At 38.2% G+C, this 24,387-nt stretch overlaps 2 protein-coding genes across 2 annotated transcripts in view; one reads left to right on the forward strand and one right to left on the reverse strand.

The window, feature by feature from the left end:
* Window positions 1-8,608, forward strand: part of LOC100113816 (programmed cell death 6-interacting protein) — a 374,789-nt gene extending 366,181 nt beyond the window's left edge. The window contains exon 15 of the mRNA XM_031928162.2: window positions 8,184-8,608. Coding sequence (XP_031784022.1) covers window positions 8,184-8,278 — 95 coding nt within the window. The 3' untranslated portion in view covers window positions 8,279-8,608. The remainder of the gene's footprint in view (window positions 1-8,183) is intronic.
* Window positions 8,609-21,904: 13,296 nt separating this feature from the next.
* On the reverse strand, window positions 21,905-24,387 carry LOC116417066. The gene is made up of 3 exons (XM_031928158.1): window positions 24,009-24,387; window positions 22,744-23,935; window positions 21,905-22,667 (listed from the first exon to the last, which is right to left on the reverse strand). The coding sequence occupies exons 1-3, from the start codon at window positions 24,385-24,387 to the stop codon at window positions 21,905-21,907; spliced, it is 2,334 nt and encodes a 777-aa protein (XP_031784018.1).

A 24,387-nucleotide genomic window follows, 5' to 3' on the forward strand; every position in this document is an offset into this window, starting at 1 on the left:
TCAATAAAATCATCATATCTTTGATCAAGTTTTTATATTTTAAAGTTAAATACAAACATGCGTTCAACTAATAAACATTTTTCAAAATTATTACTAAAAATTGGAGAAGGAATTATAAAAAAATTCAAAATACCTGAGAAATGGAAAACAAATAGTTCATAAAAATCGATTAGAATATTTAATCGAAATCTCAGCAAAAATTATAAATATATTAGAAAATAATTAAAATCAAAACAATCAATAAAATCAAAATTAGTACAACGATAGTACAACATTTATTAAAAGATAAAGTAGAAAATTACAACAAAATATAGTTAAAAGAAATATTAAACCTGAACAAAAATAAGTGTATAAGACTTAACATAAGAATTTTCGCAAATTAAATAAAATAAATAATATTGTAAAACAAATTATTATATTAAAAATAATTGATTACCCACTAAATACATTAGTAGGTAAATTAATTTATTTATAATAAACTATATTAATACGTAACGTTAATCGATTATCATAAAAAGATAATTGGGTTTATTTATATTAAAATCAGCTTATAAACTTTTATAAATATAAAATTGGGGGGTTGGCGAGCGAAGCGAGCAGGGGGGCGAAGCCCCACTAGTATATTTTTTTTTTTAAATAGGAACCCCTTTTTTGATAGCAGATTCGGAAAGAACAGGAAATTTTACGTCCGAAACGGTATTTCAAAATTTTTTTCATGACCTTCTCAAGGTCATTTCAAGGTCAAATGTTAAGAAATACTGTAATTGCTATTTAATCGCATTTTCTGATAGAATAATCGTAGTGAATGTACTTTTATGATGAATATTCAAACCTAATGTGACAATGACCATGAACATATTTACCTTGAAAACAAAATAATTCCCTAATTTCAGCGCTACCCAGGAACAACGACGTGGACGTATTAGGATTATGTTCCCTTTGGGGTGCTTTTTTAACGTGAGTTTTTTAACGTGAGAGTCGCCTTGCCTGTCACTGGGGTGCTTGTTTACTGTGAGTCCCCTTGCCTCTCACTAGGGTGCTTGTTTACTGTGAGTCCCCTTGTCTCTCACTAGGATGCTTGTTTAACATTCGTTAACCAATTTTTAGTGGTCAAAAGTAAATTTTGAAGTAAACATGATAATTTTAAATATCTGAGTTCTTAATGGGAGTGGGAAATGGAACGTTAAAAATCAATGTTGTCAATTCATTCACGGTCGAAGCAGAGTCAAGTAAAAGTTTAATGTTTCAAAAGCGTAAAAAATGGTTAAACAATAAAGGTAGGATGTTAAAAAATTCATTAGTTAAGATAAAATATTAAACAGCATTTTGCTTTTGTAATATTAAAAAAATTTTTTAATAATTGTATTTGCCAAAGTGCATCATTTCCAGTTTAGATGTTTTTTTTTAAGTTGAATTTCTTTAATCTAATATGAATTGTAACGATTGTTCTCACGCTGTCTTCAATTTAAATCACAATGTCTTAACGTAAGAAAATAAGAAGTTACAAATTTGATTTAAAAATTATACAGTTTGAAAATTCCTCCTTTTTTTGTTGTCACTTTCTTATTTTGGTTTAGTTTCAATTTCAATAAAGAGTGAATGTAAATAAAATAGTTTTTCTTATTATAAACAAAATTTTCAACATGGACGATTATCAATCCAATGAAATTGTTGATATGATAATGATCTTAGGCGAAACCCATAACAATGCCAGAGCCGCGGTGCGACTCTACGCTGAACGCTTTCCTCTAAGAAGGCGTCCTACTCACGACACATTACTCAGATTACTTCGAAGAGCTCGTGATGGACATCTTCGTCGTCAACGCAGACACCACGAATACAACGAAAATGATCCTAATGTTATAGCCGCCTTAGCAGCTGTTCATCTCAATCCACAAATTAGTAGTCGACAAATTGAAAGAGAAATCGGTATACCACGAAGAACAGCATTGAGAATTCTCAATAATCTCCACTATCACGATTACCACATAAGATTAGTTCATGAGCTGAGGCCACGCCATTTTCTAATGCGTATTAACTTTTGCCAGTGGGCTTTAGGAGTTTTACAAAATGATCCAGATTTTTTCAGATTTGTTATGTTTTCTGACGAGGCTATGTTTCGCAGTGATGGTCAATTAAATAGGCACAATAGTCACTACTGGTCACCTGTAAATCCCCACTGGTACAGGGCTAATGACCATCAAAACCGATGGAGTTTAATGGTGTGGTGTAGGATCATTAATGGTTACCTGATTGGGCCATATTTTTTAAGGTCAAAATGTTAACCAGAATAGCTATTTGGCATTGCTCAGAGATCAACTGCCAGAGCTTTTAGAGGATGTTGACTTTCAGATGTTTCGGACGTAAAATTTCCTGTTCTTTCCGAATCTGCTATCAAAAATAGGGGTTCCTATTTAAAAAAAAAAATTTGACCGTCAAATGACCTTGAAATTTGAGTTCAAGGTCAAAACTAATTGCACAAAAAGATGCCCCCCTTGATCCTGGACAACTTTTATCTGAACAATTTTTCTGTTCATGGCTTAATTTAGGAGTTATTAGACTAGTTTGATTCAAATGGTCCACCCTGTATATATATACCCTATTAAATTTACTTAAAATTCTATGATACGTTTATTAAATTTGTTTGAAAAAATCCTTTTACAAGGTAAAGTGTTGGCAAATATAAGTTATGGCTCTATACTCACAAATTTGATGTATCTTTGTATTATGATTTTTATTTCTTCTTAAAAATTCTTAAAAGAATTGTCAAATGTTTGTAGCTTACAAAAGTTTTTCCATATATTCTTATAAATATATACGTTAACGAATGTAGTTAAATCAGTTTTGAAAAGGTCAGGCATTAAAGATCAGCAGATTAGCTAGAAGCAATTATAACTAATAGTTATGAAAAATAAGATAGTTGCACTTCTTAAAATTATTACTTTAACTCACACTTGCCGTCGCGTCGTCTTGTAGTCTACGATATGCATAATATTTACCAATCGTCATACACATCATACGTGCATATTTACTAAAAAGAATTGATTGTTGAATGAGGTTCAGTTACTACAAGAAAAATTCAGTCGATTCTGCAATATTAAAATTCTATTCTTTACAATAAACTTATATTGTAACTTAGATTATAATAAAAAATGTCCTAATTTCAATTCGTATCATTTAACAGATTTAGGCACACCTCAAAACCAATAATTTGAGTGTTTCATCGATAAACTATAAGACGACAGGACTGCAAGTGTGAGTTAAAATGATAATTTCGAAAAGTGCAACTATCTTATTTTTCATAACTATTAGTTATGATTGATTCTAGCTTACCTGCTGGTCTTTAATGCCTGACCTTTTCAAAACTGATTTAACTACATTCGCTAACGTATATATTTATTAGAATATATGGAAAAACTGTTGTAAGCTTCAAACATTTGACAATTCTTTTAAGAATTTCGTAAATTTTTAAGAAGAAATAAGTATCATAATACAAAGATACATCAAATTTGTGAGGATAGAGCCATAACTTATATTTGCCAACACTTTACCTTGTAAAAGGTTTTTTTTCAAACCGATTTCACACCCGTTTTATAAGTTCAATCAAACTTCTAAAGAAATAGCTTTGACGCAAACGACCTGTCGAGAGAATGCTACTGCAACGCGGTTGTTTACTGTAGTTCCAGCGTGATTATGTAGTTATATATTGTTGCTATAAAAACAGAACAATCGTGATCTTATTAAAGAGCTGTTTCCGCTGCCTTTGTATATCGCGTTCTCATGTTGCAGTCAGTATATCCTGGAGCGATTGACCAGTTTCCAATTTTCAGTCCATCGATGTGAGCCAAAGGTTCCGAGACGTTCTAAACATTCACACGTCGTGTATGATATACTTACGCGAGAGCTTGCATCGCGTCCTGGCTGGCGCTCTCGGCGCTTATTAGACACATTATAATTCTTGTCAAGCGCTACACTATCGGAAGCACGAGAGCTCTTCAGCAAACGTATAACCACGCACACAGACTGACTTAAGGGGACACAAAACCTTTAAACCCTGAAAAAAAGAATTATAAGTGAAAATCACAAAATTAAAGTAAATCATTTAAAATTTTTAAAAGTAATATTTAGTATAAATACCTTTAACTTTACAGTGCTAAAACCTTCATTATCCCTGCTGGCCCATTGTGGCACTCGGTACAAGGATTTGTGAATTTGTTCACTGTTCGTCAGATTCAAAGTAAACGAATGGTTCTTTTAGGCTCAAATTAAAGGAGGATACTTTGTACACCTGTAGTTTTGGTATGAATACAGGAATTATGATTTGAATTTATAACAAAACTACAGGTGTGTAAAGTATCCTCTTTCTATTTGAGCCCAAAAGAATTATATGTTTACTTTAAATCCTACGGACAGTGAAAACATTCACAACACATTGTACCGAGTGCCACAATGGGTTAGCAGGGATAATTAAGGGTTTTAGTGCGGTAAAGTTGAAGGTATTTATACTAAATATTAGTCAAAAAACTTTAATATGATTTACTTTAATTTTGTCATTTTTACTCATTAATCTTTTTTTTAGGATTTAAAGGTGTTGTGTCCCCTTAAGAGAATTCGATTATATACCGAGTCTTCATACCCGTACACCGACAAGTTCTGATACACCGCACTGTTTTAGGCTATTTTTTATGTTAACACCGTTACACGAGTCCCGATGCACGCTGCTGCCGCGTGAGTCTCTTTCAACTGAATATAATCACACACTGATCCACGATCACAAATGCCAACTTCTAGCCTAGAAAATCTGATCCTCGTCTCTTACATATTCTTTATGATAATTCTTAGGTGACCTTACTCTACGCTCCGATTCTACGCTTAATTTGCTGTAGAGTGTGTAGTGACTAGAGCGCTGAAGATGCGACAACTAGTAGCTAGCCCTAGGCCGCGCATGGCTTTTTATAGGGAGCGAAGCGAGCGCGTATTGAGCCGCCGAAAAGATCAATGTATTCACGCATCATATACCGAAGTGCGCGCGACTTGCAGTCGCTACGGAATCGCTCGCTTACTGTCGTTGCTGCTTGTAGGTAAGGAGAGGGGGAGCGCACGCACACATGTGTGTCGCTGAGCCTGCTGCTGTTTGTTGGGCTGTTACACAATCTACGAGTCCGCTGCTGGCTTCGTAGTGATAGGCAAGAGTAGGAAAACGAATGTTTTTTTATTTGTTTTTATTTTTATTTTAATTAGACGATGGATCGTGTGCAGGGCATTACAGGCTTTGAGGCGGCTTTCAAGAGGGCCAAGCCTTTTCAAACCGAGAGCATGTGCTGCATAGATCCGCGCAGGCGATTGAGTCCTAGAGCCAGCGAGCGATGCGGGTGCTGACTTATTCTTGGGCACGCCTGTATTAGGCGTGCCCTTGACAGATGTTGTTGCTGCTCTTGCTTTTGTATGCGCGGTCTTAGGTGTGCTGGTGGCGTACTCAGCGTACAAGCAAGTGTGGCAATATTCCTCACCATTATAGATCTGAATGCTACACATATGGTGTGGAATAGCCGATCACACAACTCGCATGTCTTCATTTTGCCTTTTGATGTTTTTTCGCTGCGAACACACATGACGAGCGGCTCCAAGTTTTTCTCTCTAAACAATAATCTTATTTGAGTGGAAGAACTCAGAGTGAGTTCCGACAAGGAAAGGGTTGAGTGAGTGAAGGGTTCTTGAAATAAAACACACGGTTTCGCAGTACAACAAAAATGCACTTGCTATGGCGTGAAAACCCTCACGGATTGGAAGGAAAAGCCGCAGGAAGTGTAAGCTTTATTCAATTAAAAGAGAGGAAATTATACAAAAAGTAAGGCAAGAAAAAGAGAAGTGACTCTAGAAGAGAGAAAAACTTTATATAAAAAGACGCACGCAAGAACGCAGAGACGCGCAATTCTTGCAACCTCTAACGCCGCCGCTGAGGAAGACGCTGAGCTGGCCTCGCCGTACTCCGCCGCTGCTTACATCCTGGTCCTGGATGTCTGGAAGCCGGGCCTAAAGAGCGAAAAGGTGGTCCGCAACCGTGCACTAAGCGCGCTCCGACGTCTCGGAGAGCCAGAAGCTTGGCACGAGTGCAACAAGGTGTGTTGCCGCTGCTCGCTTGCCCCAAAGGAGTCACGTACAACACGTGGACACCTTTGCCAACAATCCTTAAGACTATAGCCTCGAGGCATACACTCACCCGCGTACAAACACAAACGCGAACACAATCGCGAATTTGCCGCAAACGAAATTAACACAAATAAATTACTGACTCACCGTACAATGAAAACGTCGAAAAGCGTAAGGAAGCCAAACGTGTGAATCGCTAGGCAGTCCTAACAGGAATGAGCAGACCCTTCGCGCGCTCGCGAGCGGGGCCGGCGGCGCGCCTCGACGCATGCCCGCGCTACTCAATGTCGCAACGGAGAAAAATTCAAAAGCCTGAACTTACATCCACTCTACTTATTTAATTAAAATTAAACTGAACACTCACCATTTCCGCTCATTTCCGATGTAGATGTGTCTCTGTCGACAACTTACTGGCAGTCGATAACGCAGGTTGTAGTGAACGGTAAGTTACCGACAGAGCCAGAGACTTAGTACTCTCGAAGCCAGATGGAATGCTACTCGAGTAGGTAAAAATTGACCTACCTGAGATTGATGATGTTGTTGGTGTTCCGTCAATTCAACAGATGGCGTCACGTGGATCACTTTGAGAAGAGAGAGAGACGCCGTGCAGCGAGGAAAGAAGCCGTGCAAACTTGTAGTTTAGGTTTCAGCGAAAGATGTTGAAGCAGAGGAAACGGCGTTGAAAGAATTGCAGCCTCCAGTAACTTATATGTCACGTTGAAGGTTGCAAAAAAGCGCATGCAACTATCTACAAAAATGCTATGAAGTACAGGCGAGGCAGAAACGATGTTATGTACTCACGTAAGAGAGAGAGAGATAGATAGAGAGAGAGAGAGAGATTTTAGATGTTATTTAGATTTTATTTAGATTTTATTTATTTATTTTGCTGAACAACGTGTTGTACAAAATTTATAAAAAATAAATACGTAGTAAAGTAATAAATTATGATGTTGAGTGAGGTGGGACTGAGATGACTGTGGAGATAATAAGCTATGTGTTTTCAAGGGTGACAAAGTAGTGTCTGGCTTGTTTCTTGAAGTGTGTAATGGATCTATTGTCGCGGAGCTGTGATGGTAGTGTATTCCATAGATATGCGGCGCTTATGTGGAATGAGTTCCTCAGCGTCTCTGTAGCGAAGGTTGAGATGTCCTGAGGTGTCACCTCACCCCTGTCAGGACGAAGTGCGACGTAGAAGTCAAAATAGGCAGTGATGTATGATGGTACCGCTGTGCTGAAAAGTTTTCTTAGAAAGCAAGCCATGAAGTACTTCCTACGTCCGGCGGTGGTAAGCCACTGCAACTCGCGTCTGTAAGGGGTGATGTGCTCGTGCCTTCTTACACCATAGATGTAACAGATTCCCGTATTCACTAATCTCTGCAGTTTAGTGTCCAGTTCTTGCGTTAGGGCACGGTATACTAGCGAGCAATAGTCTATTATTGAGAGATTAAATTAGATTAAATTAAATAAGTTTTATTTCTGTACATTGTGTTGTACAATTCAAAATAATAGTATAAAGTAAAACCAGTTATAATTTGTGTGTGTGTGTGTGTGTGAGATGATATATATAGAGTGAATGTGAAATGATATATATAGAGTGGAGGAGTGTAAGTGTTTGTGAGATGATTATGAGTTTTCAAGAGCATAAAAATATTCTTTAGCTAATTGTTTGAAGTGTGACGTGGATTTAGTGTTGCGAAGGCGTGATCGTAGCGAGTTCCAGATTGCCTTTTTGTCAGGACTTAAGTTTAAGGTGATTTTGTGCAGCCCAGTCCATTATCCTTTCAGCATTAGCTCTCATCTTGTCAGAACGAGAAGAGAGAGAGAGAGAGAGAGAGAGAGAGAGAGAGAGAGAGAGAGAGAGAGAGAGAGAGAGAGAGAGGCTAGACCTCGAATTTTCACCCCAGATTAGCCACATCATATAATATTTTTAATTTTTTTATTAGAATAATACTATTTAAGAAATAAAATGTAATATATCAGGAACCAATACTATTTTATACAAAGGGGTATTAATTATTATAATCTTTTTACAGGAAGATATAATCAACAAGTTCATAATTTTGCAAGCGAAAATTACTCGAATATTGCTCAGCATGACAATGTTAATCCGTCTGGAGGAAATTTATGAGCTGTTCAGTATACAATTTCATTTTTACTTATAATACACCGATTTTTTATATAAATGTATAAGAAAAAAATTGTAGAAACAAAATTTGTCGCTTGGAGCTCATTCTCTTTCAAAACAACTATTGTCAAAACTTCTAGCGATGGTGAAATTGGAGCACCTCTTTTAGAGACGATTGGTCAGATCTCACTTTCACTAAAAATATCCCTCCTCTTTTTGTTATACACGCAGTGCTTTTCTGACAAAGCACATTTCTTGTTTTATATATGTATATATGGGTAGTTCGCTGATAAATCATGCGACAAAAAAAAATTCTTACGGAAACTTGGAGAATATGTGTTTTGAAGTTCGTTACGATGTCACCTATAAATTTTTAGACCAATTCGATCAATTCTCGTCAACTTACAAGGGTTTAAGTTGGTTATTTAAGCATTTTTTGCAATTTTCGCTTATTTTCTATGATTTATAGCGGATACAATCCCTTGGTGAGGTCGAGAACCCTCTCAACGCCTGTGATCTGCCCGCGTTGCAACGCAGCTCGCTGCGAGAACTGCTTTGCGAAGGTCGTGTTCACACGTGTGCTGTCCCTCCGCACTTTCCTGTGTGGGGCCAGCTTCTCAACCGTTTGTTGCAACGCCCATAGAGGTGACGGTATTCGCGGTAAGTACGTAGGGAACGGGAGAGCGAAACTGAGGAAAATGGAACAAGTCCCGATTAAAATAAAATAACGAAATAATATATTGTGCGGTAAATCTTGTTACTACACAAGTATACGCCGAGTCACATCAATTTCGACTATAAATTATGTTAAATTATGTAAGTTATGTAATATTTGATAAAAATCAGTAATTATTTCTACCTTTTTTGTAATCAAAACATATATTTCAAATTTAACTGTCACAATTGATGTCTATTTATTTAAACAAGCCGAGCCAAAAAAACCTGCAACGCTGCAGCAGGGAAGGATGACCGCGCGTGGGAGGTAGCACGGAATTTAAAGATAGAAAATATTTATTAAGTTTCATTGTTGATTTTATTTTTGCGTCCGATTAGTTTGTCAAGTTGATTTCTTGTATCGTTTTATTTTACTTCCTCTTAGAGGAAGCTTTGTAATAGTTTAATTTTAAGCTTCGCTAAAACATCGTAGAAACGCATTTGGAGGTGTTTAGAGTTCGAATCAAGCGTTTTTAGAAAATGTCCGTGCGGATGGATGTGTTTATGTATGTACGTATACCGTTATGATTCTGGAACCACGCGACCGGTCGTAATAAAATTTGACATGAGTAGTATAACAACGCGGATACGGCCCCCCCCCCCACCACGCCACCCTCAGCACACCTGTGCAGGTGAGAATAGGCCCCGCCCTCATGGAATGTTCTAGAAGCTTTTGACGTCATTGCTAGACCTAACACCCCCCTGTGCAGGTGAAGCCACTCACCTGTGCAGGTGAGAATCGATAAAGAAGGTCACTGCAGGGTACCCGGGAGGCTCGTCGGGGCTCCGGACGGTAAACTCCAGTGCTCCAGGAGTCCGCGCTCAAGGTCGAGTCAATGCGTGGAATATTCTAGTCAGGCTGACGTCACCGGCCGACGTGCAACACGTCGCATCTTTTCGTCGACTCGCGGATCACATTACACCTGTTATTCTTTCTTTATGCGCACTTATTCGTTATATATACTCTCCTCGGATAGCATATACGCATCTTCTCACTGCATCAATAATTGCTGCGTATTATCGGTATATATATATATATATATATATATATATATATATATATATATCTTTCTCTCTCTCTCTCTCTGTCTGTCTCTCTCTCTCTCTCTCTCTCTCTCTCTCTCTCTCTCTCTCTCTCTCTCTCTCGAGCACGTATCCCAATACTGCAAACTGTATTGTGCGTAATATTGGGAGCGCTCTCTCTCTCTCTCTCTCACATGCTGCATCACAGGTCAGACAGCATCTACGCAATGCATACCAGCAGTAGTTAGCCGCATGGATCAAGTTAGACGTCAGCACCTTTATCTGTACGCATCGACGGCATAATAAGTTCGACTACAAAGTGTGACGAGAGCCGTGCGACGGGGGTGATTGCGTCAGCGGTCCCCTTTTCTGGGAGCATGGGATCAGGTTGTATGTGTTTTTTCTTGCCAAACGTCAGCCCGGTGAGCGGTAGCTGACAGTCGCTGCAGTATCGGGTTACCCAGAATTGTTTTTTCGCAGGTCCGTATATCCAGCGTAGTATGTAGCCGCGGATATTTTGTCAAGTGGTGTCTTATTGTCACTGCTGCGAATCACTTTCGATCAAGTCATCTTTCGCTAGTGATATTCTTCTTCTACGAATGCGCGGCTCTTTTGAAGACGATTCGGATGAACGTCGCAGTGAATATTATTATTTTCTGCGATAACGATGTATTTTTCACTCACATTGCGGCTCTTTTAAGATGATCTCCCATGAACGTCGCAGCGTATATTATTATGTTTATGCGTGTGCCTTATTTTTTTCACCGCTGTGAATTTGCGCTTCACGCAGTCGAATCATCTTTCACAACGGATATTATCTTTCTTTAAAATAGTCTTACGAGCGCGCTTGGATATAAGCATTTTGTTATTATTCAATTGGATAGTTTTACATTTTTCTAAATAGAGGGGGACCCATTAACGGGTTGCTATAAAAGGCAGCGGACTGACAGAAAATGAGCAGTTCGACTTTTGAGTAAATACCTTACACATCGTACTATATCAAGCTTTAAGTTGAAGTATACGAACTATGGATTTTGAAGAATTAAATAAAGTTGGTCAACACGCGTATCAGCCAACGAAAAAAATTTCTGAATTAGAAGTAGAAAAATAGTTTAAAATAACTAAAATAAAACAGTTTAAAATAACTAAAATAAAACAGTTGAAAACAAAATTTGGAAATAAAATTTACGTTGAATTAGATGATTGTTTTGGTATTTTTGTACCATCAAGAGTTTCAAAATATTTAACAGATAATCAAGATTATTTAAACAAGTTATTAGCTCAGTCTCAAGAAGGAAAAATTTATTTACAATATTTTGGTGGTGATACAAATAAAGTACAATTCGGAAATTTTTAAAATAATCATAAGAGCTATACTAGTATATACTCATATGTTATCTCGAACGCGAAGAGAGATGAAACGGCGTGGCGTGTCGAATTAAAAAAGAGGAACGCACAGCGCTGCACTGCATATTGTTTATGAAAACTTATCCTCTACCGTATACTACCATAATACTGTCTATGTGACCCTTCGAGTATATAAAGCCTAAGGATCATCAGAGAGACCATAGTTCCAGCTCATCCACTCAAGCTAAGACATCTTGTCATTTCTTCTGTTAGCTGCATTCTCTCTCATCGTATCCGAGTTTCTACGTTTCCATCGTATTTAACAGTAAGTATCAAGATATTGTTTTATTTTAAAGATTTTTGAATCTATCTTATAGTAAACAAAAAATCATGCCGATATTAGGGCAGCTTGTTTGCTTTAACGAAATGATACTCGGAAAAAATTATTATACATAGATTTTATTATGTGCAATGTGATAAAGCAAGCTGACTCCGTTGCGTGCATCCATATTTCATTTTAAAATCATAGAAAACGGATATCTTTTTTAGCTGTCATTTTTAGTAAATACCTTAAACTTAATTAATACTTATAAATAATATTTTTATTGCAGGAATTAGAAAAATGAGCAGCAGCAGTGGTTATGGAAGTAACAGCAATGCTAGCGGGGACAGCGGCGGCTCATCCAACGGGGAGTATATTTTTATACTTGCAAGAGTACGAGCACCTGCAGGAATGGATTAACCCTACTCCTGCTGAACTGCGCTCTATTAATTTGGCTATAGACCAGTACGACGATGACACGTTTGAAATTTTCATGGTCATGAGATCCATACCAACGCATCTGATGAAAGTATTCAACATTTTTAGCTTTCAAAAAGAGTCAAGTTTACCAAATAATTTCTAAATTAAATATATTCAATAATGTAGTGCAACGTTTTGAAATGTTATATGTAGTGCAACGTTTTGAAATGTTAAGTGTAGTGCCTTTTGTAGCAATAAAACCGCTCTTGGAAAGTATTACAGTGGTTAAATAAAAATAAAAGAAAAAACAAATAACAATTTTTGTACACTCGCTGGTAGTGGATTCTCGTAGAATGTTTGTGAAATGAAGTAGCCTTATTGGTTAGTTTTTTTTGTTAAGTTAAACCCTCTGATTGGAGCATAATTAAAAAAGAAAAAAAAACTTTCCGTAAGAATCCGCTACTACCGAGTGTACATAAATCCTATGATTACTCCTTCTCCTAATGCACGTATTTTTATTTTTAATTATTCAATTATTTGAAATTTTTTAAAAAAATTTTGATGTTAAATTTTTAATTTTAATTGAAATTATTTTTAATTATAGAGGGATTAGGTACAGGTTTATAAAATAGTAGTCACAATTAAAATAAATACATTTATTTTATAGACAACATCTCAAGTTTTTTCATAAGTACTGGTACAATAATTTTGTCCGTTCTTTCAATCCTTAATTTAAAACACTCTCGATCTCGGGCTGCTTGCTCCCACTCTCCACGACGTGCCTTTTTATATGCATACACCCATGTACATATTAAATGAACTGTTGGATTTTCTTGAAAACGCACCTCCTTCTTCATATTGCTATTCATTTTGAGCATTTAGTTTACACTGCACACAATCTCTTTTTAAAGGTGGAACTCCACTCTCAATTGAATTGTGCTCTCGACAGCGTAGACACTCCAAAATCTCTGAGTCCTGCTTTAGGTGCTCTGGCAGCTTATCCCAAGCTAGCTCGATACTATTGGCGGCAAATATTATGAGGAATTCTCGTGGTAAATATGCAATATCTCAGAGTCATAAATGATAGGTTCTCTGTGCGATAAAATTCTCTGAGAGATCTCTCAAAAGATGGCGTATTGTCGTGATAAAACTTTTTCAGCAACAATACATTTCTGTGTGCGCAGTTTGCCTTGAACGCTAACTTATGGTGTGGGCACAGTGGCTCCAAAATATCATATTTCAGCCTTTGTAACGAGGGAAAGCCCATTTCACCCATATCAACTACGTGAAAATTGAACTTCTCGAGCCATTGCTTCTTCTCGGCTCCTTTGACGTACACAACACTCGCGTTATGTAGAACAGTTTTCAAGACATTTTCCAGCTCCTCGTAGGCCAGATCCCCCGAATTCCATGATGATCCGTGATAATTACGTTCCAGCCAGAGATTTTTAGACTTGTACTTGGCTGTGAGTCTACGCCAAGGTGTGGGCGGCTTGAAAAAAAATACCAATGTCTTGAGTTGAGCATTAAGTGGAACTATGGCAAGTTCCTTGACGACAAATTCGTTCACAGGCTTTCTGAATCCTTGTACATCGAGCACGTACTCTATTTTGACTGAATGCCTACCACAAGCTGCTTCTCAATTTATACCATCTTCTCCCACCACCCTTTAAACAATTTTTTTCACATCTCCACTCATAGGATTGTATTCGACTATGCGATCGTGTAGGATGAGACAGTATGCAGAGGTGCCAACTGGAATATTTGCCCTAGCCTCAAATTCGAGACGTACATCAACTGATGCTTGCTTAAGTGACTCATTTTGTTTTGAGCAGTCAATGACAATGAGAGGGGCATACGACAGATAGTCGGCTTTTTTCAGCATTGGTTCTACCTCTTTGTTGTAGTAAGCATTTTGAAAGTTGGCATACACATCGTAGAGTAGAGCATACTGATTATTAGTAATATTGAGATTGAGATTTCCATAGGGATAGTGTTGAGAGTTGAGAAAAAGTGTAAAGTTGCTTATATTGCAATGATCAAAGCGACTAGCATTGGCTGTTTTTCGTCCTTTGCGATTTGTCTGGAAGCCAAGAATAACAAAGCGAGGCTTCTCCAGCTGATTGGCAGTCTTGACAGTCCACACGTGTTTCGATGTACTGGACAACAATGGATACTCGTATAGCTCCCAGCTACGAAAACTCATGGTGATAGGTCTATCCTTTTCCAGATGATTGAGCAATTTAATTTTATGTTTATCCGAGAGCACCACATATGGCATTAGCCATTCAATTTTGGTGATTTCAACTTGGTAATCCTCGTAAACATTTTGACCAGCCACGGCTACTTGCGTCTGCACAATAGAATTCACATCAGAATTTGATCTTGTGAGAATAAGCTCGTGTTTGGCATTCACAACAATTTTGCGATAATCTTCGGCAAAACCTAGAATCATACTAAGTGGAATTGATATGTCAAAGTAGCCATTATCGTCAAGCCGTTGAGTCTCTGCAATGTCGAGCCAGCCTGCATTTTCAAGCGCTGAGCTCTGACTAGGGTTAAATGATACGAATCCTTTCATGAGACTTGTCAAGCCCACATTCTTGCATCGATCAATCTCTATGGCGTTGAGCTCGTAACGAATTTCCTCAAATAGATGACATATGGCGTTGTTTACAAATCGCGTGCCCTCGATAGCAGTGCCATCTGGCTTTTGCAATCTTCCACATATATGTAATGAACTGCGTTAAGGCAGCACACATAGATCTTGATGTTGTATATCAATGCGAATTTCATCGCTGTTATTGAAATTCGATAAAGTATAGGGCTGATGCGCATGAATCTCGTAATGCGCAACAGATTCGTCAAATACGACAGTTGACTGTATGCTTAGCACCTCTTCCATTTCGCTGAAAGCAGCAAAATATTACACAACTTATTTTTTACCAAGGACAACTCTTAAACCTAGACTTTTTAGAAACTGTATGTTTTGACGTGTTAGCGCTTTGAGCACTCGTCGACGACTGATCGCTCGACGGCATGCACGTTACTATTATGACCTTTACCAACTTTAGTATTGTACACAATACCCATAATGCTCAGACTGATTTGATGTGTAATCTAATTGTTATGACTTCACCACGAAAATTAACTAAATGACCGTCTTGATCGACGATGTGGAGCTGCAAGTTATTTTGAGTCTTAACGGTGACTGGTAGGTAAATAATTGGTGATGGTACTTCGATAATCTTGTAGCCTGGTGAGACAGCTGGAAAGAATTCCTGTATGGTGTGTACCTTATGCTCATTTATGTATGCCCCATATGTAATATTACATTCGACGCGTAAAGCGTTGATCTTGAGAATGGTTACTGGCAAGTCGGATTCGTAATCAGTATTTGATGACAATACGCGACTCGTGAAATCCAACAATTTGCCGATAGAATCGTCTGGCTAGAAATCAATCGATCGATTACACTTGATCATGCAACGAAGGGTGTTGTTATTCGGCTTGAGTTTGAGGGTTATGCCTTTTGGTGTAAGAGCCTCTTTCAGACTCTTCTCAATGTCTTCAATCTCGTAGCTGCCTGTAGGCAAAATTATCACTTCTCCTCCCACGTAAAACTTGTTATTGCCTGTATCGATGTTTGGTATTGAATTGAATGTCAACAACTCAACAAGTCCGAGAACGTAACTTTTGTTAGCTGAAAGTTCAAGCGGTGGAAAATATTGAGCTTCCAATACAGCTGAAGTTCCAGACAGGCTCAGTGTTAGTGAATCTTCCATGACTACTCGAACTAAACTGACTGAAGCCGAAGCAGAACCAACACTTATATATCATTCAGAAGAAATTTTAGGCAAAGATGCCCACAGTTGTAGCTATTGTAATCTTGATAATGCTCCTGATTGTACTTGACTCTGCTCACATTCCAATATTTCATGAGATCCTGAGGTGGCTGCAAATCTCCAAAACTGTCAAAATACACTACATGGTTGCCTCGTTTTCGATAGGCGACCCAATGCGTGCCTGGTCCGCTTTTATCGTCAAGATTGACGATTGCTGATTCACGATAGTGTGGTCCACTCGCTGGTAGTGCATTTCGCATGTAAACACCCCGAAAATATGGGATTTTCAGGATGCTGGCATATTTGAGAAGGTCAGCGTCAGTTAGTGCGCGTTGCGGCAATTTGAATTTTTTTTTTTCTTAAACCATGCCCACGTTTCAGGTACATACCATAGCCCTCTTTGTAAGGTTTCAGATAGAGACCTCGGCTACCGAGCACAATAGCTTCCATTCTTTTGTTATGTCTTTGGCTTTCGTCAAGCTGTCGTTTAGCGGCGCTAGCATCGTTCACTGCTTTAGCGATACCAGCAGCGCCACCTGCTAATGCACCTGTTGCACTCAAACCGGCAAATATCGGAATGAGAAATGGTAGGAATCCTCCGATTTTGGATGGGACTGACAGCATACGTGGAATACGTATATTTTGCTTGCCCCCAGCCTTGTTTACAGCTTGGCGAGCAGCCTTCAGAGCGGTACTAATGACTGCGTGAGAGTTGTTGCTTGGGACAGCAGAAGTGGAAGCAGCTTTGATCACTTTAGCCAGTGAAATAGATGGCTTCTTTTTAATCCGTTTAAGGCCCATTCCAAAATTAGATTTTGCTTTCATGGTGCCTGCTATGGCGAGATCAGCTACTTTTTCACCAACTCCTGCGTCTGCCGCTCGGACTCGCTCCCAGGCATTTGCGGCCAAAACCTTATCTGCAGCGTTTCTTGCTTCAACGTTTTCTCGATTCTGTGAGTAGGCAATATCGTGCTCCTTGCAAGCTCTATCAAGAGTATTGATTCCAGGATCTCCACGTGCTAGACGTTTTGCTAGTTTAGTGCCGGGGCCGCAGTACTGATATCCTGGGAAATGCAACTCGACTGGGAGCTTATTGATAAGTGAATTCACTAAACCACGACCTTTGCGTCGTTGCTGCTTATGTATAATCACGATACAGCAGAGTACAGCTCTCAACTGATCCCAATTCATTATAAACGCGCTTTTTATATAATCCTCGTAAACATTTTGACCAGCCACGGCTACTTGCGTCTGCACAATAGAATTCACATCAGAATTTGATCTTGTGAGAATAAGCTCGTGTTTGGCATTCACAACAATTTTGCGATAATCTTCGGCAAAACCTAGAATCATACTAAGTGGAATTGATATGTCAAAGTAGCCATTATCGTCAAGCCGTTGAGTCTCTGCAATGTCGAGCCAGCCTGCATTTTCAAGCGCTGAGCTCTGACTAGGGTTAAATGATACGAATCCTTTTATGAGACTTGTCAAGCCCACATTCTTGCATCGATCAATCTCTATGGCGTTGAGCTCGTAACGAATTTCCTCAAATAGATGACATATGGCGTTGTTTACGACCTTTGCGTCGTTGCTGCTTATGTATAATCACGATACAGCAGAGTACAGCTCTCAACTGATCCCAATTCATTATAAACGCGCTTTTTATAGCTAACAGCAATAATCGCTCTCTAGCTGACGAAGCGTTCACATGGATTTCCAGCAACAAAAAATCAAGCTACCGGTGTCGAATTTCGATACTCTAACAGAGCAGCAAAAAGTGCAGAAACGTCACGGGGAATTACTGCCTGACAATATTTGAGCAGTATTTTGTGGACCATCAAATTGTGGTAAAACCAATACACTGCTCGCTCTCATAACGCATCCCAATGGACTCAAGTTTGAGAACGTGTACATCTATTCAAAGTCGCTGAAACATCCCAAGTACAAATTTCTCGAGAAGCTTTTGCGACCTCTACCTGGTATACAGTACTTCCCCTACAGTGAACATGATACAGTTGTGCCACCTGACGACGTACTCCCTAATTCAATCATGGTTTTCGATGACCTCGCCTGTGAGAGACAAGACAACGTCAGGGCTTTCTTTTGCATGGGAAGACACATAAATGTAGACTGTTTCTATAGCTGTCAGTCATACGCTCACATTCCGAAACATTTGGTGCGCGATAACGTAAATGTGCTAGTAGTTTTTCGTCAAGATGACGTAAATCTCAAACACATATACGATGATCATGTGAATCCCGATATGACATATACAAACTTCAAAGCTTTATGCTCAGCATGCTGGAAAGAGGGTAAACATGGATTTCTTTTTACCGACAAGGAGCGACCCATCAACGATGGACGATATAGAAAAGGTTTTGATTGCTTCGCCACAAATATATAACGTATAGCAGGTGTGAGTAGTTGCAGTAGACTGTGATTCATCAAAGAGTCAACATGGCAGACTTTCGATGTGAAAAGGCAGTTCTTCAGCAAATTGACAAAGCTAGAGAAGCAATTAGACGCAAACATAGATTATTGAAGCAACGTAAAGCTAGCATGGAAAAAGCTCTGGGCGAGACTTTTAAGCCCATAGTAGATCCACTAGAGAAACTGGTGAGAGTGAAAGAAGAGGTTAAGCCAGATATTAAACAAGAGTTAAAAAAAGAAAAAAGTTTCGACGATGATGTTAAAGATGACGAAGATAATGAGGATGATACGCTACTGAATGAAACAGCTGATCTTCATTTGAAAATTCTTAAGAGGATAGTGAGGACGAGAAGATTGAGAAAGACAGTAAAATAAAGAACAAGCATTCACTATCGTTAAAAGAAAATCGTCATGAGAAAGACACGGAAATGAACAATAAGTATCTGTCGGCGTTAATGCAAAATCGCCAACGATATCTCGATCACGTGTTTGGAATTCGTCAAGATGGTCAAATACTCAAGATTGGTGATTCACCTATAGAAATCACCAGAAATAATATAATTGTTTTGAATAGAAAATATCCAAAAACTGAAGGACTGCAAGAGCTGCTTTTTAGACTACATCCAGATGAGGCCTTGATTAAGTCAGATGATTTGCAAAATTATAAAAATATTCCAGAAAATATTACAGTTACAACCAGCCTATATGTCAACAGAACAGTAAGAAATATAATAACATCATTGCTCCACTTTTCGAAGTGCAAAGCAAGACCGGTGGTGGGCTTCTACCAAGATATAAAGTTGCAAGAAAAGGAACTCTCATGGACTACATATATTGGGATGATCCCAACGAACTAGTTGATCGTCTACGCTTGCTCATGGCTGAACGATTAGCTGGAAATAATAGTCATCTGAACGAAATCCATTCCATCATCGAAGAGTTGCGAGAAGCTAAAATTATATATTAACCGTAGACGTGAACACGTTGAAGTCAGTAGCAAGATAAGCGTCGATGTGTTTGGACGTCAGTCGAATCACTCTAAAGGTCGTCGTGGTCCACCTGGTGTTGGCTACAAACTAACTGCCGACGGACACTTCGACATTGGAAGCAGAAGATTGTGTAACGTAGCAGAACCCCTAGAGCTCAACGATGCAGTGAATTTAGCAGTCCTTCAGCGATCAATCAATTCGGAAATACGCAGTGTTCACGAGATCACAAGTGATCTGAGACAATCGATTGATGATGTAGAATTAGCTGCACAAATCGCAAAGGATGAGAATGCGGAAAAACTGAGAAAAATAGATTTAGCTATAAGTGAATTGTATGAGATTCTGCTTAAAAATTCTCAGAATAATAATGACTCATCAAAAGGCTAGACTAGTGGAGGAACTTCATAAGCCAGATCGGCGTAATTATCAGCATCGACGGTTTATAATGCGTGGCTTGGACGATACCTGGCAAGCTGATCTGGTGGAAATGCAGCCATATGCACAAGAGAACAAAGGCTACAAGTACCTGTTGATGGTTATCGATGTCTTCTCAAAGTACGCTTGGGCCGTAGCTCTAAAGCAGAAAACTGGAAACGAAGTTGCAGCAGCAATGAAGTCTATTCTGCAACAAGGTCGTATGCCCAAAAACTTGTATACCGATCGAGGCAAAGAATTTTACAACTCCTCGTTTGAATGTCTTATGAAACAATATGGCATTAATCTCTACTCGACATATAGCAATCTCAAAGCTTCAATCTGTGAGCGCTTTAATCGCACACTCAAGAACAAGATGTGGATGCAATTTAGTTTACGAGGTAATTATAAATGGCTCGATATCTTACCTGATTTACTGACGGAGTACAATAACAGCAAACACCGCACCATCGGTTTGAAACCTAAAGATGTCAGCAGAGAGAATGAAGCTAAAGTCCTTAAACGTTTCCCTCGCCAAGAAAGCAGAAAAAAAGCCAAATTTAAGGTTGGAGATAAGGTGCGAGTGAGCAAATGAAGCAAGTATTTGAAAAGGGTTATACACCCAACTGGTCGACAGAGATGTTCACCATTAGTCAAGTTGTGCCAACGTATCCAGTGCCAACGTACAAGCTGAAGGACTATCAAGATCAACCCATCGCTGGAGGTTTTTACAAACAGGAATTGCTTAAAGCCAAATATCCAGATGTTTATCTCGTGGAGAAAGTATTGAAAAAACGAGGAAATAAGCTTTATGTAAAATGGTTAGGGTTCGATAATACGCACAACAGTTGGATAAATAAATCAGATTTATAAATAAATGTTTACAAATTGTCTTTTTATTCTAACATTGTATACAATTTATTCTTAATCTGTCTGCATAATCTTATAATGGCCCCAAGGTAAAGTATCAGTTTCACCTCGTAGCAAGTACCTTTTATCATCGTGTGGGCTTAAAGCTAATTTTACTTGTTTTTCACTAAATACATTATGCGTGTGAGAACGAATAATGCATTGTTCACGAGTCTGTGTAGACATGTTCTGTAATACTGTACATTTTACTGCGCAAACCAACAAATTCAGTCATTATGCGTCCGTTGCACTCATCTTTCATTAAGCCAACTACTTTCTTGTTTGCCACTGGCATTCCAAAGGTATTGTTCTCCGAATAGTCCGAAGTGTTAAAATGTTCAATATCCCGCTTCATAACTTCATATATATCTATATTACGTAATTCGTATATTAAACTATCCGTGTCTGTATACAGCAGCTTACAATCATCACCGAACTGTTTTTTCATATAATCGTAGTGAAAGCTATATAACGTTTTTGATAAATCAAGTACGCAGAGTCCAACATAAATAGGTTTATCCATATTAACTTCAGTTTTAGTCTGTTCTATAATTGTCAAATTTTCATCTAGTATGCTGCGACTGTGAAAATTAGGTTGACTAATAAGAGCTTCAGCACCGTACCTATCGTCCCATTTGGTAACTATTTTCAGGTCAACTCGCTTTCTCACGTTCTCCATAGTTTTACCAAATACTGCATTATTCATTAACTTGTAAAGATTTTTTTCAAATTCATTTTTTGCTTCTTTTCTCATGCTACTATTCAAATCTATATACGCTTTTAGCCATGGCCTCTGATTAAACTGTAAGACTCTATGTATTCGTTGAAGTTGCAATCCATTAGCCAGAGCTTGCTTTAAATTTCGATAATGCAAAACATATCGCTCTTTAGAGTGTAAAGTCGTCATGAGCTTCGAGTACGTTGAACCTGGTGGCTTCATGTGCTGAGGACATAGAGGCAAGTCTCTATGATCGTCGTGAAGCTGCTCTGGATACTCCAAGTCCACTTCAAGAATGTAGCCAATTGCTGATTCATCATCTACGCTGGAAAAGTCAGCTTGATTGATTGCTGTCTCTGTCATCCACTTAAAGCCTCCATATGGTAGTGATTGTTGCATTGCCCATCCATACAGATTATTAACATCATAATAGATTAAATATTTGGAATATTGATCAGCATCATAGTCGGTACCCATGTAAATGTTATTCGCTCAAGATTAGCCGTTACAGCATTGACTTATTCCTCCTCTTATTCCACGCTCAATGAACATTACTTTGTCAATGTCAGTGAGTAGCTCTAGTTCAATATTTGTATATTTGAGCATTGCGTCCCAAGTTAAGCCTGGTGTTGTATAATAGTGTGCTGGATCTAATCCGTATGCTTTCAGACAGCTGGTGCGAAAATTTTCAAAAACTTCAGCTAGCAGCAGTACATCTGTTTTCAAATAGAGGTCTAAATATTGACCCAAGTTTGAAATATTGAATTTATTCCAAATATTTTGTGCATGTTTATAATCTTCATCTGAAATGTGACAGTTGTTTAATTTATTGTAGAATGCATCTTTTGGCGGTAGCTCGGAAACGTTGAGTTTTTCCAATGAATTCACATAATCGTAAGGGAAAACGCCTTTTCTCCTTAGCAATTGATATTTCTCTTCAGTCAGCTGGTTATCTTTGTTAAACTCTTGCTTGAGGATATTCACATCTTCGAGGTAAGATGACAACTTGTCTAGTGACGATGCCATAAATCGAAAAGAGTCGATAAATTTGAAATTGATATCACTACCATCAATGTGTTTCGTAAATGATATAAATTTCTCCTTATTTATAGGCAGTAGGTTTGCTCTACCAGGTATACATTGAGCAATATCTCTGATTAAAAAGTGTGAATCATATCCAGTCAGGTTTTGAAAGATCACTGGAACAGAGCGAGAATCTTGATAGTTCAAGTTACACTTCTCATGGGCTGCTCCTCGATATCTGAAACACATTTAAGTATAGTACTTGTTATCGGGGCGCTATTGTTGTTATTATTATTTTTACGTGAAAATATTACCTTCCAGTGAGATGGCAGTGATCACGTACTCTATCAAGCTCCAGAACTTTCTCACAAATTTGACAAGATGTAGCTCGCTGGAAAGACTGCTCTTGCTCCCAAGTCAATGTCTCAATAGGTATGGGACACCAAAATACTGTTTCAATGTTTTCAGCAAGTTGTAAAAGCTCGTCAACAAACCATTTTGCAGGATTAGGTCCTCTATAGCTACGATAATACGAGAGTGAATCATCGTAACTGCATTTCATATAATATCCTATGCTAAAAGCTTCATGCTGCTGATAAGCATTTCCAACTTTTATATCTTTGAGGATACATTCGAAATCAGCGTAAACTGCCAATGGTACTCTTTCTTTGTTATTGAAATTTTTAAATTGCAGAATCGAATTTTTGGTATTTGGCAAGTTTACTCGACATTTATTTAGTAGTGAGCAATCACGTTCATGTGCCTGTAATTGTGATTTAGTTCGGAAATAATGTAAGCATTGATTACAGATGTGTAGTTTAACGTGTTGTCTTGATAATTGTCTGGATACTAAGCGGGACAAATCCTTAATCCAAGCGTAATGATAAACTATAAGATTGTCATCAACCTCCTCTTTCTCATCTGCATAATAATTTTGTGCCAGTAAAAGGTTAATATGAGTTTCTTTTTTACATGATGTCAAGTGCGTTGGTACAACTTTGAATGCTCCTCCATTTTTTTTTAAAGTGTAAACATTAACCGAAATACCACTTTGTTTTTCAAACTTAGGTATATGTTTTGGCAGCACAGGGTATTGTAGATCTCTGAAAATCGGGTCGTTTTCATAAGCTTTATATGATGATACCCTATCAGAATGTTTCTTTGCTGGATGTAATGCTGAAAGAATAGCCCATTTGAAACAGGCATCATCGAAATTCTTCACGTTGACACAAGCTTTTTTCCTTTTTATTGTGTATGGTAGTTCTACATATGAACTACCTCTCAATGCATTATATTTATTAATATGCACACATAGATTAAGAATTGCTCGAAGTGTCCATCCTGAGTCACGTTCCTGGAATTCTTCCATATCTCGCTGGATAGGCTGCTGAACATTCAAACTAAACCACTGCTTGAGATTGGTATTTTGAAAAATAGCTTCAGCCTTTGTGTTGAAATATTTTATCTCCTTAATTTCTTTGTCAGCTATGGTGATGACGTATTCAGCTACCAATATAGTATACACTTTCACAGCAGTCTCTTTCTTAAGAGCAGTCTTGATTCGACTTTGAAATAAAACTTGAGTCTTTCATAAATGCTGCTATATCTAACTGTTTCAAGTTTGTAATCACTCCAGATCTCATACGATTGTTGAATGCTATCTCTAAATCCTGCCATTTTACTCTATCACTTCGTCGTTCACGCACACCTTCACCACGTTTCAGTAAACACTTTAGCTTGTCCTTAAAGCCCTTGAGAAACGCGATTGTTGATAGGAACTTTTGTTTTTCGGGGGCACTTGCAGCACTTTGAAGCAATAGTCTCAAATGTCTTAAATTTATATTATTAAGCTTTACCCACTTATTCACTTTTTCAGGGACGTTTCTAGAACTTTGAGCTATAAGCCCATAGGCTTCTAGGATAATATTCACAAGCTCCTTGCAATCGTACGCAGACAT

The sequence above is a fragment of the Nasonia vitripennis genome, assembly GCF_009193385.2.
Source record: "Nasonia vitripennis strain AsymCx chromosome 4 unlocalized genomic scaffold, Nvit_psr_1.1 chr4_random0004, whole genome shotgun sequence".
Classification (NCBI taxonomy): domain Eukaryota; kingdom Metazoa; phylum Arthropoda; class Insecta; order Hymenoptera; family Pteromalidae; genus Nasonia; species Nasonia vitripennis.

What these genes read in the sequence shown, in the direction of transcription:
- LOC116417066 (XM_031928158.1), bottom strand. Translation starts at nt 24,387, where the DNA reads ATGTCTGCGTACGATTGCAAGGAGCTTGTGAATATTATCCTAGAAGCC. An exon ending in AGCATTTATGAAAGACTCAA is followed by an intron (nt 23,936 to 24,008) that starts GTTTTATTTCAA and finishes CTATATTGGTAG; the next exon opens with CTGAATACGTCATCACCATA. An exon ending in CACTGCCATCTCACTGGAAG is followed by an intron (nt 22,668 to 22,743) that starts GTAATATTTTCA and finishes AATGTGTTTCAG; the next exon opens with ATATCGAGGAGCAGCCCATG.